Below are 19,695 nucleotides of genomic sequence, written 5' to 3' on the forward strand. Positions count from 1 at the left end.
AGTCCGCCTCACAGTTTTGTGCTGACTGTGGCTGGAACATTTTTGACTGGCACCATTTACTGTCCATCATGGTAAGATAAGGCAGTGCTGGTGCAAAACCCTTTTACCACCTTATTATGAAAACAGGTTTATGGATGTGGAAAGGTGTGACAAGAATGTTTGCTCACATCTGTTGGATTGAATTTTGTTCGATGATGATGTGCTCTGTTGTTTTTTGTGCTACATTATCACAAAGTGATGTTGTTGTGTTGTACAGAGGGTGTGTTGCGTTCTGCGTTGACTGTTTTGATGTGTTGCACCCTCATGTTATGAATGTCTTGTGATGCTGCTTTGTGTATGCATTTTATTATACATTAGATCTGCCAACAAATGTTGCAGCATTTCGATACAAAAGTAGTACAGGCCTTTAAATTTCCCTTGACAACTACAACACAGTTAAAACTTAAGGGGCACATGACTAAGCAGCAGTCAAAACAGAACACAAAACAACAGCTGAAGGAAAACACACCAAAATCACATTGCAGTAATGCAGATCAAAAGCACAAAGGCACAAAAACACAACAGAACAGATCAGCACCACCACAAATTGCCACACAGTGAATGTCCAAAAACTTTTTTGTCCCACATTACCATCTCCAGAATCCTGTTTTTATAAAACCACGGTAAAGCGTGTTTGGAGCGAGCACTTCCTTTACTTACCACCAAGGACATAAAATAGTACAAGTGACATATGTTTCTTTCTGGCCTTGGGTCTTAAATTATCACTGGTAGTGCTGAATTATCTGACACAACCCCTAGTATTGCATCACATAAAATGAGTGTTGGGAGTGCTGTTAAGGGATAGTTTCTGCCACTGTTTTGGGTATCTGTTGACTTAAAAAGCCGAAGAGCTGGAGGAAAGCTATGTACCACCCTTCAGTGTGGTAAATGATTGCCTGTAATGGGAACTTTAAAGATACATGCTACAGACATCTGGACATGTAGCAGCATTTGTTGATATATTTGAATTAGAAAATAGAACTAACAAAGTAATTTACAGAAAGCAGCATTACAACATCATTAAAAAATAGTAGGACACAAGAAAAGGATCAGTCAAAATATTATAATAACCACAGTACAACACAACAAAATCGCATTGCAATAAAGCAACACATTAGTATATAACAGCACAAAAAACAACACAACATGTCACTACCACACAAAAATACCACATCAGTGGTGTAGCTTCACGGGGGATGTTTGGTGTGTTACACCCGCCTGATACTTGGGTACAGGTGCTTTCAGTCAGGTCTGGTGAGGTGTGTGTTGGATTCCACTCTGGATTTTTACATGCCCACTCTGACACAAACACACACACTCTCTCTTTCATCTCTGCCTTAAAAGTGGGTTAGTTTGCAATCTATTGTGTTTTAAGTACCCCTAGCAATCCGTACTCCTCTCTTTCCACTGCCACTTAAGCCCCACTTGAGTACGGCTTCTCATTAAATATTTTATCATTATATGCCAGCATGATTTTGGGAAATCTGAAGTTTAACCCCCCCAAATCTTGATTCAACATACTACTCCCCTGCACATCATACATATATACAAACATTTTTGCCACAGATTACCACCACTAGATTTCTGCCTTCATGATACAGTGGTAATAGATGTGTGCACTAAACACCTGCTTACTTACCACCCAGGAAATGAAATAAAACCAGTCAAAAATGTTTTGTGATCTGGGCCTTTCTGTCTTAAATTGTGAATGAGATCACGCAGTGTTATTCTACTGCCTTAGAAAGTGGTAAATGGTTCTTTTGGTTAACATTAACTGGTGGTATGTTTTAATCTTTCATATACGTACCACTCGTGATGCTTGCATTTCATTTCACATATGCATATTAAGCTGTGTATAACTTACTTTTCCAAACACATAGGCTGATCCAGGAGTTGATTGATGGAGCAAGCAGTGGCACATTGTAAAGTTACTGTAAACACTTCATTCTCTGGAAAGACCAGTTGTTAAGTTGTAAAATAATGAACTCTAGTGCCCAAAGTTCTGCTTCGAAGCCCGCAGCCATAGCTTTTAAATGTCGGTGCTGGGAATGGGTAGTCTTGAATCCACCTCATGCCTCTTTAATCCACTACCAGGCACACCTGACCCCTTTACCCCTTTCCTAGAGGTGTTGGCTATCTCTGTTCATGAAGATATGTCTGACTTTCTCTTCCTCCTTTCCCCAGTGGCGTAACGAAACTTGAGGGGGCCCCCCCTGCAAAGTACAAGGAGGGGGCCCCCCCATTCTCCATGCCAGTCAAGAGCTCTCAAGCCAGCAACCCGCCATACTGCCCATGAAACACATAAAACGTGCCTCCCTATGTCTTTATTCGTCCCTCTCTGAAAACCAGGACATGTGCTAAAATTGCCGAAATCTAATGGGACAGCTGGTGAAAAACCTGGACTGTCCTGGCGAATCCAGGACACCTGGTCATCCTAGGCCCTCCAGAGGTTGGAGGCTTGTGCTCTTCTCTAGTAGTCAGTGTTAGCTGAGTGGCAGGGTGTCCTAGTGAGGCACTGCATCAGAGGCAGGAGCCAATGAAAAGTACCAAGAGGAAGGATGCAGCCATGGACTATCATTTAGAAGTCGCCAGGGATCGCACCTGCGACACCTTGCTACCAAGGGCCTCCCCTTGCGACCCATGGCATCTCCCTTGCGACCCATGGCAGGTAGATCAAAATGAAGAGCAGAGTACAAACAGAATGCTGATAAGAACTGTTTACTTTCAGAAACTTCTCGTTCTTGTGTCAGCCGTTTCTGTTTTGTGAAATAAATATATTCATCCTGGCAACGTACGCTCTGATAAACTTTCCTTGGTTCTCTTGATTGCAAAGATTAATACAATATACGATCCTTAAAATATAAAGCCTTATTTCTCTATTTGGGCCAGATAGATAGCTTCCAAATTACAATGCTTTGTAAAAGGAATAGATGGCCCTGAATAGGGTGCTCCTGGTGACTTGGACTACCTGGTAAACTTACTATACATTAGTACCAGTCTAAGGGCCTGAGGAAGAGGAGATTGTATATCTATCTGATAGATTTGAGAACAGAGCCAAACTTTGCATTTATAAAAGCTTTTTAACAATAAATTATGTGACACCCCACCAAGTCAGCTATACCAGGTTTGACAAACTCCAGACAGTCCTGACCTTCGAGCCAATAGCATGTTGCATTTTTGGAGATGTTATTCATTTCCCTAAACAGAGTCGATACAATCTAGTACAGTTACAAAATTAATTAGGAATATAATCAAAATGGCACAATACATCAGAGCTAGTGAAGAAATACATCAAACACCTTTCTTTGTATTGAGAGAGCCTAAATAACTAAAAGCAGACTGGAGCCTACATAACTAAAAGCAGACCGGCTGTGTGCTTGCGTTTTACACAAAAATGACTAAATCTATATACACTTAACAGGTTGGTTTTGCGTTTTGTGCTCCTTAAAAAAATAGAATGCATATACTTCTTTCAGAGAAACGTGATCCGCTTGACTCAACTAGAGCTAGGGTGACCAACCGTCCATAAATTTCACAGACCGTCCGTAATTTGGATCTCACGTCCGTTGTCCATGGCGACCCCTTTAAAGGACGCCTTTTGTCCGTAGTTTTGGGCATTAGGGAACATCACTGTTCCCCTGCCAGAAGCCTCACCTCCATGATGGGGCCACCACACACTCATCCTCCGAGCGCACTGAGCGCAAGGCAAGCCCCATCCACCCATTGTCATTCTGTATGGGGCTGGTTGCCACATATAGAATGACAATGGGACTGTCTGGGCTCTTAATGCATGTGTTGGCCTCTTGCAACCTCGGTCTAGGGCAGGGCGTTCAGTCAGGTGGAAGAAATGCACAAAAACGCCAATGCTGCTACACGAGAATCAGGTTCACAAAAAGAAGGCGGTGAAACAAGTAAAAAAAAAAAAAAGGGTTATGGGTCTTTCAATGTCTCATCATTTTAAAACGGACGCATTTTCAGTGTTATATTCAACAAAGCCACGCTTGCTGCTTTTTAATTTAATGCAACTGACAACCATTGACAAAGCCAACAGTTCTGGCTTGTAGGCGTAACTCTGCGTGTTCTGTTATATATCTGGATGCAATGAAAGAAGCAACAAATTACCAGTCGGGCGGCACACTATGCTAAGCACAGATTTTTAGCTTAGTTGTTTTAAGCCATGCCCTTAATTACATCGAAGACCCCCTTTGGAGAGAACCCCCAGTTTTTTCATCCCACTTAAAGTCCTGAAAACAACACCATGTCACAGTGGCACTGTGCTTCATGCATGACTCATGACTTCCACCTTTTTTGGATTGCCTATGTAGAGGGGTATAGTGAGCCCTCCCCTGTCCCACCCCTAGCTTTAGGAACTACAGCAGGGGTGAAGCACTTGGTGGGCTCCTTCCATCTGCAACTCTGCCGACAAAGGCTCAGCTCATAATTCATGTGAAAACGTGAATAAGTGAAGGGATGGCTGGATGGATTAGTGAAAGGGTGAATGGATGAATGAAAGGTTGAATGAATGGATAATGAGAGAAAGGATGGACGGATAAGTGAGTGGATGGATGGATGAGAGAAGGTAAATACATGGATGCATGGGTGGAAGGGTAGATGGACGGGTAAATAGATGGATGAGTGGATGGATGAGTGAAAGGGTGGATGATAGGTGAGTGAATGGGTGGATGGATGAGTGAACTGATGGGAGGATTTATGAATTGATAAGTGAAAGAATGAAACGATGGATGATTGAAAGGGTGGATGTAAGGCTGGATGAGTGAGTGCAAGGGAGGGTAAATGGACAAAAGGGTGGATAGATGAGTGAAGGAGTAAAAGGGTGGATGGATGAGAGAAAGGATGGATGGATGAGTGACGGGGTGAAAGGGTGGATGGATGAGAGAAAGGATGAATGGATGAGTGAGAGGATAGGGTCATTGGATGGATTCATGAGTGGATGAGTAGATGGATGGATGGATGGAAGGATGGATGACTAAGTGAAAGGGGATGGTGAGAGAAAGGGGGGATGGATGGATGACAAAGGGTGAATGGGTGGATGAATGAGTAAGTGAAAGTATAGCTCGATGGGTGAAAGGTTAAATGGCTAGATGGATGAGTGAATGGATGGATGAGTGGAAGAGTGGATGGATGAGTGTACGATTGGTAGGGTGAAAGGATGAATGGAGGTATGGATGAGTGAAAGGGTGGGTGGAGGGATAGATGAGTGGAATGATGGATGGATGGAAGGATAGATGATGAATAGGCTTGCAAATGGTTGAATATTGATATGGATGGGCACACAGAAGGAAGGACAGAATGAATGGCGAAAGACTGAATGATGGATGAAAGAATGATTACACCTTGCAACCCCCATTATGTTAAGTAACATTTCCTATACATTGACTTTCATGTTTATATGAGTCCTTGTCTCTGTATGATGTAAGTGATGTAACACACCCAACACCCTGTCCTACTTACTTGGGTTGAGTAGCACTATAAAAGAAATTAAATGCACATGAGATACAGTCTTGGTGGAGATTAGGGGCACCATTGGAGGGTGGTTGCAATACTGGACTGGCTGAACAGGGCATCATGCGTTTCCCTGGGAGGCTGGAAAGGTGGGGTGGGGGTGGTTTTGTTACCACAAAAAGACCTGCACATTTGCTCAAGCTGCGCGCATACTGAAAAACCATGAAGTGCACAATTGGCTCAACCTAATATAAACTTATTTTCACTTGTACTTAAGTAGTTGTCTATGTACTTACTGATATACTTTTGCGCAACCTCCTCTGATATGTCTGTAAAACGTACCTTTTATCCTGAATTCCGACTTCCTGTCCTTAATTTTTGTCCTGAATTTGAACCCTTTGTCCTGAATTTTTACACTCACTGTCCTGAATTTGCACCCATGCCAGTTGGTCACCCTAACTAGAGCTGATTAAGTGAGTTGTGAAGCGCTATAAAAGACTTTACGTACAAGAATCGAGATACAGCAGAAAAATGTGTAGGGACTGGCATAATACAGGATGATGCAGCCAGTTCCATGCGGAGCCTTCTTGACGCCACTGACAAGGGCTTTACGTGGGATGCAAAAAGCGGGGGTCTCTGAAAGGGGGGTGGTCTATGTAATTAAGGGTGTGACTTAAAGAAGTAAACTACATTTCTGTGATTCTGTGTCTGCTTGGTCGTCGGCTTGGTGGCCATCTTGTTTAGGGCCGACCCCCACCCCCTGTCAGGAGGCAAAAAACTTGGGGGTATGGTTTGATGCGGGCCTTACCTTTGGGCCCCAAATCAACCGTGTGGTGGGTTTGTGCTTTGGAGTTTTGAAAAGGCTGAGGAAAGTTCTGGAACTGTTGCCCATGGAGGCCCGTAAAACCCTGGTACATGCATTGGTGACCGCAAGGTTGGATTATGCGAACCTGCTGTACCTGGGGGCACCTGGGAAGAGTTTTGGTCGCCTTCAAGTGCTGCAGAATGCGGCAGCACGTTTGATTCTCAGGCTGCCCAAAAGGGCGCCCTCGAGGGAGGCCTTGCAGAAGCTGCACTGGCTCCCGGTGAGGAGCAGAGTAGAGTACAAGGCCCTCTGCACCTGCCATCGGATTCTGAATGGCAGGGCACCTCGACCATTGCAGAGCTTGATTGAATCCTATGAACCTGCTCGAGCGTTAAGATCTGCGGGTGGGGGACTGTTGAGAATCCCCAAGGTGAAGAAAGCCCGCATGGGAGGCAGATCGTTCAGGTACTTAGCGGCAAAACATTGGAACAAACTTCCGATGGAGCTACGTTTAGAACCAGTAGAAACTAGGTTCCGTGCTAAATTAAAAACGTACCTATATGTCAGATAGACTGCTCGCCCTCCAGCTAAACTCTCAGCTTCCGCCTCTCTCACCTCAGCGCGGGGACACGCCGGTGTGCGTAACTCAGCGCTCTACAAATGCCCCTATTATTATTATTATTATTATTATTATTATTATTATTATTATTATTCTGATAGTGTGCCAACCAATCGGTTTTTTGGTTCCTCTCTGAGCTTTCTGTACTTGTATCCAGATATATAACATAACTGACAACCTAAAATCAGCCAGGACTATTGGCTTTATCAATGATCGTTAGCTCTTCAAGATAAATAAGTAACAGCAATTATTTTGCTATAAATAATTACTATTGATTTTTTTAAATTATGGGACCAGTGGAAGCTGTAGTGATCTTCAGAGTGTTTTAATCGCTCAAACACACAATGCACCCACTCACCTATAAACACTGTATTTTATTTTGCCTTATCAGCCTTTAGACAGCTGTGTATCTCCAGCGCAAACATTACACAAAATGGCAACTGGAATAGTGACCAATTGCTCTGTGCACTCTACAGAACTTTTTTGACCCAGTAACAGGAAGGTCGTAGGATTATTAAACCGTGTGGATGATGAGAAGGCGTGAGCGGCTGGGTGCCCCGCAGCTGGTGCCTGGGCGGCTTTTGTTGAAGGGCCGTTGTCTGTTTTTCCTTGAAGGCACTTCCTAGTTACTGATAAGGCCCTGCATAGGGTGCGTGGGTAGCATCTCTCTCGCCCATGAGTAAGGGTGGAGCTATGCCTTAGGGCGCACAGTGTGTCTCCTGCTCCCTGTAGGCAGGGGACACGCCATAAATTTGAACCACAGGTGGTGGCCAGGGGGTGCAGTCACAGGTAGGGGTTCATGGGTGGGACACGTGGGTACATGCAGGAAGGTGCACGGATGCAGAGACGTTTTAAACACATGGGCAAAGTGGGCTCTTGCCCAGGGCCCCAGTCTTTCAAGTGCCCCCCTTACAGAGCCAGTTCTGTTCTGCAGAGTCTTGCCCTGAGGACTGACTGTTTTTTAAACAAATTCTTAAAATTACAGTTTACCTTTAATTTATTTTTAATGTGGGTGATGTGTGAGAGTCTATTACGGGCCTTTTGCAGCCAAATGTTGTGTTTCGATATCATCAAACATCCATAAATATTTTTCTTTTAGTTCAAAACCAGACCCCATGTATGAGAAATGGGAGGGGGCCTCAAGAGATTATTTGCAGTAATATTAGTGAGCTGCTGCTGTGTTACAATATTGAAAACACATATCACTGTCCCTGAATTTTTAGAAATAAACACATTTAGAATTTAGATGAGTGAGTCTGTGCATTTTCATTGACCTGGCCAAAGAGGGCATAATAGAGCTGAAATAGGATCAGAAATTCAAAACTGTTCTGAACAGGGGCCCCCAAAATCCATTTGGCCCTGGGCCCCCAAATTCCTTAAAATGTCCCTGATCACTGTGTTAACACTTACTTACAGAGCCCTCTAATTGCACATCCCAGGCCTGTAACTCAGAGGGCCCCCACCCCATCCTTCCGGGCCTGGCTTGTGGCTCTGACTGAAAAAAAACAATGTAAGTTGTTACTTTGTTTCTCTTCAGTCAGCAAGAAGCTCGGAGCAGGCTGCTGACTGCACTTGCTTTAAAGAGAGAGAGGCTTGCTTTTGCGCAAGCCTCTCTCCCACAGCTCTCTACGGAAGAGCTGAGGGGGCCCCCTTCACCTACTGAAGCCTGTGGGTGTTTGTTACGTCCCTGCCCTTCCCCTGTGTTTGTCTTTCCCTCACTTACTCTCGATCAACATCGGATAGGAAAAATAAAGTACAGTTCCCCAAAAATGAGAAGCAGTGGCCTCCAGTGGCAACCACCTGCTCAAATTAAGCACTGGGCAAGACTGCAATCCAATGATAACCACGTCCACCAGCTACCAATCTAAGTGTAGATTGTGGTTGTTGCTTTATGGGCAATACAGATCTCCTTTATGTAATTGAGGGTGGTCAAAAAGAATTACCAATACTAAAATATGTAATTATAACACTCCTTTTTTCATTGCAGTTAAAAAGTCTCAGGTGATCACTTTGCAACTGAAGCTCTTGAGAACACTTCCAATTATGAGTATCTTGGAAATTGAGAAGCAACTGTTGGAGAAGGTGAGTATTGTTTACATTTTGTAATGTACATAAAGGATGCTTAATGAGTGCGTCATCCTGCAAACAGATTATTTTTTTCCATACATTATTTAAGGTCTTATAAAGATAATCCATAGCAGTACCCAACGTACTGTCGTCCAGGCTCTCATCATCTCTAGACTGGACTGCAGTAACATTCTGTACTTGGGTGCCACCAAGGATGTGTTACGCAAGCTTCAGTTAGTACAGAATGCTGCTGTGAGACTGCTTTGTAAGATTCCTAAAACTGCTTCCATCTCTGGGTCAGTTCGAGACCTCCATTGGCTCAGGATTGAGAGCGGCATTAAATTTAAAGCATTGAGACTTATGTTTAAGATAAAATCTGGTAAGGCACCTCCCAACCTGAAGACTCTAGTTCACTCCTATGTTCCATCCCGTGCACTCCGCTCAGCCACTCATGCCAAGTTTATTGTTCCTAGGACGAGACTAGTGCGTATGGGCGATCACTCTTTTTCGCATCTGGGTCCTTCTTTATGGAACTCTCTTCCTATAGGTCTCCGAAATGAACTTTCTTATGAGAATTTTCGGAGGGGCATGAAAATTTGTCTATTTAACATGTAGATCTCCTTCCTTATTGCTCTTGGCTCTTTCAGGAGGCGCCGGGAAACCCTAGGGTAGCTGTGCGCCGAGCAAAATCAAAATAACAATACCAAGACACATGTTTAGCAAACTGGACGGTCTGTCTCTTACTGTTTATGGCTCGTTGTGTTTTCGGCCCCCTTGTATAGCTCTAATCTCTCCTAGGTGAGAAATACATCCGTATATGTTATTTCTGGCAAGCTAGACTTATCTGCGGAAGATATAATCCATGTAGATCTGCTTCCAAACCAAGTTTTGGAAGATTGTGAAGGCACAACTGTGGTAAAGAGTGACATGGAAACTAGCAAAGCAATCTCCAGAGATCACTTTGCTTATTGACAGATTGGAAATTGGTTCCTTCAGCATTGAGGCTTCTTCCTCATCAACAATCAAACTTGTGCTTTGTGAGAGAACATTTTTCTTTGTGAAATGAGTGAGGGTATTTTAAGAGTGGACAGATACTTATCTAACCACCATAAGGTGCGTGGCTATTATCCAAGGAGGAATAAGAAACTTAGTGTAGGATGTGAAACTGATTCAAACAAGTGTTCTTTGAGGTTGGATGTGAACTTTACAGGATCTGGTTTTCATCTCAGACAGAAGCACTTTCAGGAAGGAGGTTACAATGTATTGTGGAGACAACATATATAAGAATAGACGTTTTGCAGTCAGGCCCTATATCTCACCTTATTTTCTGACTATGTGCACCTACACAGTTAACAACTCAGCTTTTATAGAAAAGCATGCAAACAATGGCAGAATTTGTTTGGACAGGAAAACCTGTCCTAAAACTTTCAAAATTGCGCATGCACAAGGGACAAACCAATGTCTGTCAATAATAGCCTATAACCAATACTGTCTAAGAGAGTGAGAAAGGTATTCAGACAAAGCTTTATATAGCTTGTTATTTCAGCTGTTTGATGTCACCCTCAGTGTCAGGGTACATACATCTCCATACCAGATAATACAACACTTTTGCTTACATCTAATACATACATGTAATGTTTTACTAACAAAAAGAAAAAAATTGCCTAGATTCCTTATTGACATTTCTCAAGGAATTAGGAACGCCATCTTAAATTTGAAAATCAGTTTTTGCAGAAATTTTGTAAGTGATAACTTCAAAAATATATTGAGATTTTTTATATTTCCTCCTTCTAATATGTTTAGTAAAATCGGCAAATTCAACTGTTTATTGTTTTAATTTCACTAATTAACATTTTGCTTTCTTGTGAGGAAATTCATCTATTTTTTGCATGATTCACATTTTTGTATTTGAATTCTGAATTTATGACCATTGTAGGATTGCCCTGATTCTGTCAGTAAAACAGGCTGACACTCGTAACCTTCCAAATAATAATAAGTGGTTCCTTATAAGATACAAAAATAGGGATTTGGACAATTTGTCCTGTTGCATTTGGGACAGTTGTGAACTATGTGGAGCAAGATACATTGTCCCTATAGTTGTATTCATGCCACGTAACCCAGTTGGTTGTGCTTAGTTGTGACTGCTTTGTTACTTCAAAATTAATTTTTATTTAGGCTTAGTAAATGTGATCACCTTCAAAATAACAGCCTAAGTTGGGTGTAAAGTTACCTTCTTTAGTTTTGATGTTGAAAAGGAGCTAGGTGTGCCTGGGACAGCTCAAGTGACCTAGGGGCAGATGTATCAACATCCGTGTTTGCGATTCTCAAATAGCGATTTTTTGAGAATCGCTATTTGAGAATTGCAAAATGGGATGTATTTAGAAATTCGCAATTCTTTTGCGAATTCTTAATATTCCTTAATTGCGATTAGCAAATTGCGAAATCGCAATTAAGGAATACCTTCCCATTCATTTCTATGGGCCAGGAGGCCCAGAGGAATGATTGGGAAGTCATTCTCAATTTGCGATTCGCAATTTGAGAATCGCAAATTGAGAATAATTGCAAGGGTGCAAGGGTGTCATAAGGACACCCTAATGCACCCCTGAAATGGACATGTGTGCGCATACATGCCCTAAGGGCATTTATGTGCGCCACATGGCACCTTTACAAATGCCAAAAAGTGCATTTGTGAAAGAAATCGCAAATTACCACCAACTCGAAGTTGGTGGTAATTTGCGATTTCTTCATGAGAAATCACAAAACTTGGGTGCTTGATACATAGAATTTAAGGAATTGCAATTTGCGATTCCTTAAATGCTTTCGCAATTCCTTAATTTTGCAATGCGATTTTACTTATACATCGCATTTTGCAAATTTTTAGTCGCAAACGTTGTTTTTTTTGCGAATCGCAGCGCTTGCAACTGCAAAACAGGTGATACATATGCCCCCTAATGAGGTATATTTTTGTGATTGGAAGATTGATTACCTTTGTACCCCTCTTTACAAACCGTACTAAATTAATTTGCTTGCTCAAATTTTTGAAAGGCTACACACAATACTGAGGCGGGGTGGTGGTAATTTGACTTATATTTGCAAGCGAATGTCCCTGTCTGTACGTACCTCCTTCAAAAGAAAGACTAAATTTGATTGTCTCTCTCCAACTCTGTGCTGAACATCCGGGTATAATACCAACTGAAGAAGGCGCTAGAATGTGCTTCAAATGTTCTGGGCATGACTACTTAGTAGTATTCAGGGTGGCTTTTTAAACTCAAGGTTCTTATCAGCCATGTAGAGTTTTGGCTTGCAATGGTTTCTCACAGAAACCTACTGGCTATCGGCATACTCATAAGTGGAACTATGTCATAGTTTATTAAAAGCGAAAGTTGTAAATGAGATAACTGTTTAGGAATTCAGTTATGATCACCTACCAGTGAAATACTATTTCCCATTTTAAAAACCCAAACTTCACCCACTAATGGTTCAGGTGAAAATGTGAAAAAGAAGCTCAGAAGGGAGACTTCTGTCCTGTAAATGTTGGGGAAATACCTAGCAAGATCTCTTGTGAATCCACCTGCTGGAAGGGTCTTGGTTTCAGTATTAGGGGTGCCAGCTTTCTGACTGGGTCTACAGGAACATCTTGAACAGCATCTGTAGAGAATGGTGGATGATGGATGGATGTTAGAATTTGGTAATGGAGGACTAATTGCAGACAGCTGAAATGGTTCTTGATCCAGGGGTAACTGTTGAGCAGGAGGAGCCTAAAGTAAATGGCCTGGGGTTGGTAAATCCAGCACCGAAGAACTAGAGGTATATTGATATATTGACATTTGGAAAACCCTTTTATGATGTTCAAATTTTGGTTCGACAACTTTGAGGCCGAGATGAAAATCAAGCATTAGCTCGAACCACTGGAAAATGATATCAAAGTTGAAGGCTAGAAGATAAACCTTTTTTTTTTACACCACCAAGGGCTCCATCCAGGAAATCTGCAATTTCGGAGTATATACAGAGTCTAGTTGATCAACATTGTACGATCTACTATTGAATTCTAATGACTTTTCACATATTTTGTCCATATATTTTAGGTTTAAAGTATTTTATGAAGGCATGAAAAACACGGGGAGGGGAGCAGGAGGTCAGGCAAGCATACAATACAAGAGGCAAAACGTTGCAGCGAGTCAGAAGAAGAAGAGGGAGGCAGGGAGCCCCAGAGGGTAACAAGGCAAAAAACATAAGGCAGTAAGTCACTGTAAACAACCCCCCGTAGGCCCCCACTCCCTAGGCAAGGCCAAGCCAGAATAGCGCTCTGCGATACAGCAAAGGAGAAGCATACCATACCACCAGCCCCTCGACCCCAGAAAAGGAGAAGAAAGAAAAGCAAGGAGGAAAGAAAAGAAAACAACACCCCAACATCCCCGTCCGAAAAGCAGCATTAGAAGCATATAACCCCACTTCCCGCCCCCAGCCCCCGGTCCCCAATCCGCTCAATCACTCCGCCGCTGGCGCCGGCGGTGTCAGCCTAAGGAGGCGCAAGTACCGTGGGCACGTTAGCTCGCGAAATTCCGTGGACAGCAGTGCCAAAAAGGGATGCCAGAGCTCCTCAAACTGGTCAACATTCCCCGCCACCGTTAGCGATATCTTCTCCATACCCAGTACCTGCCAGAGCCTATGCAACCAACCAGTGATAGAGGGGGCAGTGGGGGTGCGCCAAAGGACAAGTATGTTCTGAACGGCTGAGCCTAGCGCAATCGCAATCTGCCTGCCCCTGCGGGATTTCAGCGGATACATCAAGTCATTGGGGAGGCCAAGCAAGACATACGCGGGGAAGCGCGGGAGCTCAATCTCAAAATGCCTATCCACCTCATCTAAGACTTCCTTCCAGTAGGCCGACAGCACCGGGCACTCCCAGAGAATGTGCGTGAGGGTGCCCTCCTGTCCGCAGCCGCGCCAACAACCCTTATCGCCTAGTTTGCGCATCTCGTAGAGCCGCTCCGGGGTGTAGTACCAATAGGTGGACACTTTAGTGAAGGTTTCCGTCAGCCCAGTGTGGTACGCAGAGTGCCTCGCCCGATACGCAATCTTGTCCCATTCCTTGTGGCTCAGGGTCCTGCCCAGTTCCCTGTGCCAGCGCTCTCTCCCCGGGTTATGGTAGTGAAACGGCGGGGGTTGGAGAAATTTATACAAATCAGTGATGAGTTTGGCGTCCGAGGCCCGGGTCACCAACCATCGCTCATAGGGCGTAATCGTACGGGCGGCGACGTCACGCACTGAGGGTTGAAGAGCCCAGTGGCGGACTTGCATGTAGCGCAGTCTGTCCCCCTCCGTCAGGCCAAACTCCTGTCGGAGCTGCTGGAAGGGGAGCACGCCCTCCGGTCCGTAGATCTGGAAAAGCGCTCTACATCCCGCACTCACCCAGTGGGAAAAGACCCCCGGCTCCAGACCCGGAGTGAAGTCCGGGTTGCCAGCAATGGGAGTGAACGGCGACGGAAAAGTGGTGAGCTCCCGGAGCTCACACACCGCGTCCCACACTCTTAGCGGGACCCGGGTGATAAAGGAGGCGTAGAGATTAGGCGGGCGGTGAACGCGCCGTAGGAACGGGACCTCCTGGAGGGTACGGCCCGCAACTGCCTGGTCTTGAAAGAGCCAGTGTTTGTCCGATTCCCACCGGCTCCACTCCACCAGGTACCAGAGCTGCGCCGCCTGAAAGTACTTCCGGAGGTCCGGGACCCCGAGACCTCCCGCCTCCGGGGCAAGCATGGAGAGGACCCGCTTCATCCGAGGCTTACGGCCTTGCCACACAAAGCGGGAGATGTCTGCCTGCGCCTGCCGTATCCAGCCCACGGGGGGCTGAAGAGGTAGAGCGCGGAAAAGGTACAGGATCTGGGGCAGTATCGTCATCTTCACCGCCGCAATACGGCCCAGCCACGAGAGTAGGCCCTTGTTCCATCGGCCGAGTTCCTCCTTCATCTTCTTGCCTAGAGAGGAATAGTTAGCTGCGACCATGGCAGGCAGGGTGGGAGCAAGCAAAATGCCCAAGTAAGGCACCGTGGAGGAGGACCACTGCAAAGGGAAGAGACTTTGAAGGTCCCGTCTGGTGTCGGCAGAGAGCGACACATCCAGTGCAGCCGACTTGGTCATGTTCATTTTAAAGCCCGCAACGCGGGCAAAAGCGTTCAGCTCCTGGACGCAGGCAGGGAGCGACCGCCTGGGGTCATCTAGGGTCAACAAGACATCGTCCGCGTATAAGCTGACAGTGTGTGTGTATTGCCCCATCTTCACCCCAATGGCGTCCGGGTTGTCGCGGATCCTCTGCGCAAACGGCTCCATATAAAGGGCGAAGAGGAGCGGCGAGAGAGGGCAACCCTGTCTCGTGCCGCGCTCAATGGTGAAGCTGCTGGAGCTGTGTCCATTGACACGCACTGACGCCGACGGTCTCCTATAGCAGTTAAAGACCATAGTGCGGAACTTCTCGCCGATTCCCAGTTTCCCAAGGACCAGCTCGAGGTATGGCCAATGAACCCTATCAAAGGCCTTCTCCGCGTCGACCGACAGCAGCATCCGCTCCCCCGGGACGCGTGAGGCCTTTTCCAGGACGTGCGTCACTCTCTTCGTGTTGTCGACCGTCTGCCTACCGGGTACAAAACCGGCCTGATCAGCCTCCACCAAACCTGGTAAGTGTAGACCCAGTCTGGCCGCCAAGATTCCGGTGTAAAGCTTGAGGTCCACATTTAGGAGCGAAATGGGCCGGTACGAGCCGCACAAGGTCCGGTCCTTCCCCGGCTTGGGGATAACCGACACAGTCGCCGAGAGGAGGTCCGGTGGGATGGCGCCCGGTTCGGAGAAGGAGTTGAACAAGCGAGCCAGGAGGGGAGCAACAGTGGGACAGAAGGTCTTGTAGAACAAGGCCGTGTAGCCATCCGGGCCCGGGGCTTTGCCATGCTTCAGCCGTGCGATCGCGGAGATGACCTCCTCCACGTGAATGTCCCTCTCTAGGTGGTCCGCCTGGGAGGGGTCCAAGGCCGGGAGGGCCACGGATTCCAGATAGGCCTCAGCCTCTCCCGGTGGGGAAGAGTCTGAAGCGTACAGTGCCTCGTAAAAGGATCGAAAGGTATCGGCCACCTCCGCGTCACCAGAAACCGGGATCCCATCCACTCCCACCAGCTCCTTCACCACATTGCGTTGCTGCACAACCCTAAGCCTATGGGCCAGGAGCTTACCGCACCTGTCTCCGCCGGTGTAAAAGGCATGTTTCAGGCGCAGCGCTGCGTACTCCGCCCGATCTAGATCCAACGCAGAGAGGAGTTTTCGTGCCGCCTTCAGTTGCTTCCAAACCCGAGGTGCCCCCGTTCGGCGGTGGACCTGCTCAAGCTCCCTAACCTGCGCCGTCAGTTCTTCCCTCTTGCGCTGGCGTTCCTTATTTTCCGCCGAGGAAATGGAGATAAACTCTCCCCTGACGACTGTTTTCAAAGCCGCCCACTGTGTAGCCAGGGACGTGTCAGAGTTGTTATTGTGGGTCAGGTAGTCCTGGATGACCTCCTCCACTCGCCTCACCACCGATTTCTTATGGAGAAGCGTGTCCCGAAGCCGCCACATCCCTCTCGAGGGGGGGGGCGCCGGCCACGCAAAAACTCCGGAGACCGGCGCATGATCGGACAGAGACAAGACCCCGATGTCCGCCGCCATGGCGGCCGAGCGAAGTGGGCCGCTCACCAAAAGATAATCCAACCGCGAATAAGTGCGGTGTGCGTGGGAAAAGTAGGAGTAGTCCCTATCGGTGGGATGCATGGTGCGCCAGAGGTCATGCAGGTCCATCTCTGCAATCTGGTCCCTCACCGCTTTAGAAAGCTCCCCTGTCTGCGGAAAACGCTGGGCAGACCTATCTAGAGTGGAGTCGAAGACCATATTCAGGTCTCCCCCCAGGATGACATGGCGATCGGGCGAGGCAGTAACGTCCACCAGTACCGAGTCCAGGAAACGATCCTGGTGATCGTTTGGGCTGTAGACCGAACCAACCGTAAAGGTAACACCTCCTAAGCGCATGCGATACACTAAGAGTCTCCCCTTCTGCTCGGCATGTTTATACAGCACCTCCCCCCTAAAGGAGCTGGCTAGAAGAATGGCCACCCCAGCGGTCTTAGTCGCAGCAGAGGAAAAAAGTTGCGTGGGGAACTTGGCAGAGCGCAACCTATGGCAATCTCTGGAGAGTAAATGGGTCTCCTGCAGGAGGCAAATATCCGCCTGCGACCCTTCCAATAGGGAGAGGATCGCCCTACGCTTTACGGGGTTATTCAGACCCTTGACATTAAGGGTCACTACTTTCAGGGGTGGCATCGCCTCCAGGGAAACAGCGCGCTGTGCAGCAGGCGGGGGATCAGCGGAGGGGGCGCGCGGGGTAGGGGCGCAGGGAAGGCCAGAGGCGGCATCGTACTCGTTCGGACAGCTTCGGACGGGACCCCCCCCACAACAAACCAACAATGAAACCCCCCCAAAAACCATTGATGGCAACCGGCCAAAACAAAAAGCAAAAAACAACACCCCATAGTCTCAGTCTAGCCCAAATGGGCGAGTCTGCAGAAAACAGTCAAGTGGACGTCCAGCCACACACCACCCCCCCGCCCCCCGACCCCCAGCCCAGCATCGTGAAAGCTAAGAACCTCTCCCCCCGGAGAAAATTTAGGCCGTCAAGGCCACACCAGTAGATTCAGGCAAGTTCCTGGCCGCAGTCCTCAGGGCCTCCGCCATGTCAGCTCTGATGGTGGGCGAGTCCGGACGACTCACTGGCGCTGACGATGGGCGCCTTCTCGACCTCCGCCGGCCCCGCCGCTCGGGGCGCCTCCATGCGGGGGTAGCCCCGTCCTCCTCCGTAGCAGTAAGTCCCAGCACCCCGCAGACATCTTGTAAGGAGCGCAGCTGGTGCAGTACCCCATTCCAACGAAAGATAAGGCGGAAGGGGTGACCCCAGGAGTAGGCTGTCTCGTGCTCTCGCAGAAAGTCCGTAGCGATGCGGAAAGACCTGCGCTTTTGCAGTGTGATGGCAGACAGGTCCTGATAGAGCGCCACAGGTCTTTCGCGGAAGGTCAATGGTTGCTTCCTACGGGCCTCAGTCATGATGCGCTCCTTTAGAGGGAAATCCGGCAAGAATGCCAGGATATCAGGCGGGGGTGCCGATGACTGGCGCTGGCGGCCCACCCTGTGTGCTCTGTCAATGCGGATGGGGAAATCCGCTCCCTCCTCCAAGATGTCACGGAACAGGTCCTGCAGATAAGCCACTAGGTCCGCACCTTCATCGGCGGATGGAACACCCCGGACCCGGATGTTGTTCCTCCTGGACCTGTTCTCGAGGTCCTCCGAGTGGGCCTGGAGCTCGACACATTGCTCCCGGAGGCGGAGGACGTCCTGTTGGAGATGGGTTATCTCCTCATCGCGGCGTTGAGCCGCCGTCTCCACAGTCTCAACCCGTTCGCCCAGGCCCTCGACTTCCCTGCGCACCTCCCGGACCTCTCCAGCCACTTCGGTCTTAAGAGTCTGAAATTCCTCCTTGAGGGAGGTGAATAAGTCCTCCATGAAGGACCGCGTGACCGGCGGCTCGCCCGCAGTTGCTTCCGTTGATGCCCGGGAGGCCCCCGGGGACGGCTGCGTCCTGTCGCGTAGTTGCTGGGACCTGCCGAGCATTTCCGGCAAGGTGCGATCACCCCGTGCCGCGCCACGTCTTCCAGTCCTCTTGGGGCCCGGCAAAGCCCAGGGTTAGTTGCTGTAGGCGAGCGCCATCGCTCGCGGGCACCAGATGTGAGGCCTTCGCCGAGGACAAGGGTGGTGCGTCACAGGCGACAAAATGGCGGTCCGAGCATGGGCAAGACGGCCCTCGGGCCAGCAGGGCAGGCAGCAATGTCCGAAGAGTAGGCCTCCCGTCTCGTGTTCCCAGGGAGGGCAGTAGATGAGCTGGCGCCAGAACGAGTCGAGGCTCCCGTGTGCGAAGGGCGCGGGCAGGGGCCACCGGGCTCAGCCACACAAAGACAAGATGGCGGGAGGGTGGGACCCAAGAAGGCAGCCCGGGCCAGCAAGTCCGTGGGCAACTCTCAAATGATAACGGGTCCGGAAAGTGCAAACCCGGTGCCTCCCCCCATCACCAGTCGATTGCCCGGCTCGGGCACTGCTCGAACTCCGCCATCCAGCGCCTCCGGGCGCGGAGTTCGCAAGGCGTCGCCCCTCGAGACCCCGGGCAGTGGGGGGGTCGCCGGTACAGAGCTAAAGTCCGTCGCCCAGCAATGGTGCTTGCCACCAGGGCACCGCCAGGAAGCCACCTCGCTCCGCGGAGTCCGCCTAGTCCGATCCTTTGAGATCTCCGGCGTTCCGCTTTTCAGCACTCGGGCCAGCCAAGGTGCGCGGACAGCGCCGCACTACGCTCCGCCTCCAGGCTCCTCTCCTCGGGGCGGCCCGGGCTCTAATCCTCGGAGCGATCTCCGAATAAACTTTTCGGGAACTTCCCCCGGGGCTCCAGAAGTCAAAGTGGCACCAAAATGTGCCCCAGGAACTCCGGCACAGTTCTCTCGCCCGCAGTGCAGCCGCGGGGGGAGAGAGGCGCAGGAATCGGGGCTCGAGCTGAGCCGGGCCGGAGGAGCTACGGGAGGAAGCGTCCGCTCACCCCGCCATCTTGGCCACGCCCCCTGTCCATATATTTTGAACCCCTTAAGCAATCTCTTTT

General features: G+C 48.3%; 1 protein-coding gene across 1 annotated transcript in view; it reads left to right on the forward strand.

Annotated features, from left to right (window-relative positions):
• LOC147684148 (uncharacterized) overlaps positions 1 to 19,695 on the forward strand; it is a 160,365-nt gene that overhangs the window by 134,417 nt on the left and 6,253 nt on the right. Inside the window, exon 12 of the mRNA XM_086942602.1 lies at positions 8,914 to 9,008. Within this exon, the coding sequence (XP_086798728.1) occupies positions 8,914 to 9,008 (95 nt within the window). The remainder of the gene's footprint in view (positions 1 to 8,913; positions 9,009 to 19,695) is intronic.

Source organism: Lissotriton vulgaris, chromosome 11, assembly GCF_964263255.1.
Source record: "Lissotriton vulgaris chromosome 11, aLisVul1.2, whole genome shotgun sequence".
NCBI classification, from domain to species: domain Eukaryota; kingdom Metazoa; phylum Chordata; class Amphibia; order Caudata; family Salamandridae; genus Lissotriton; species Lissotriton vulgaris.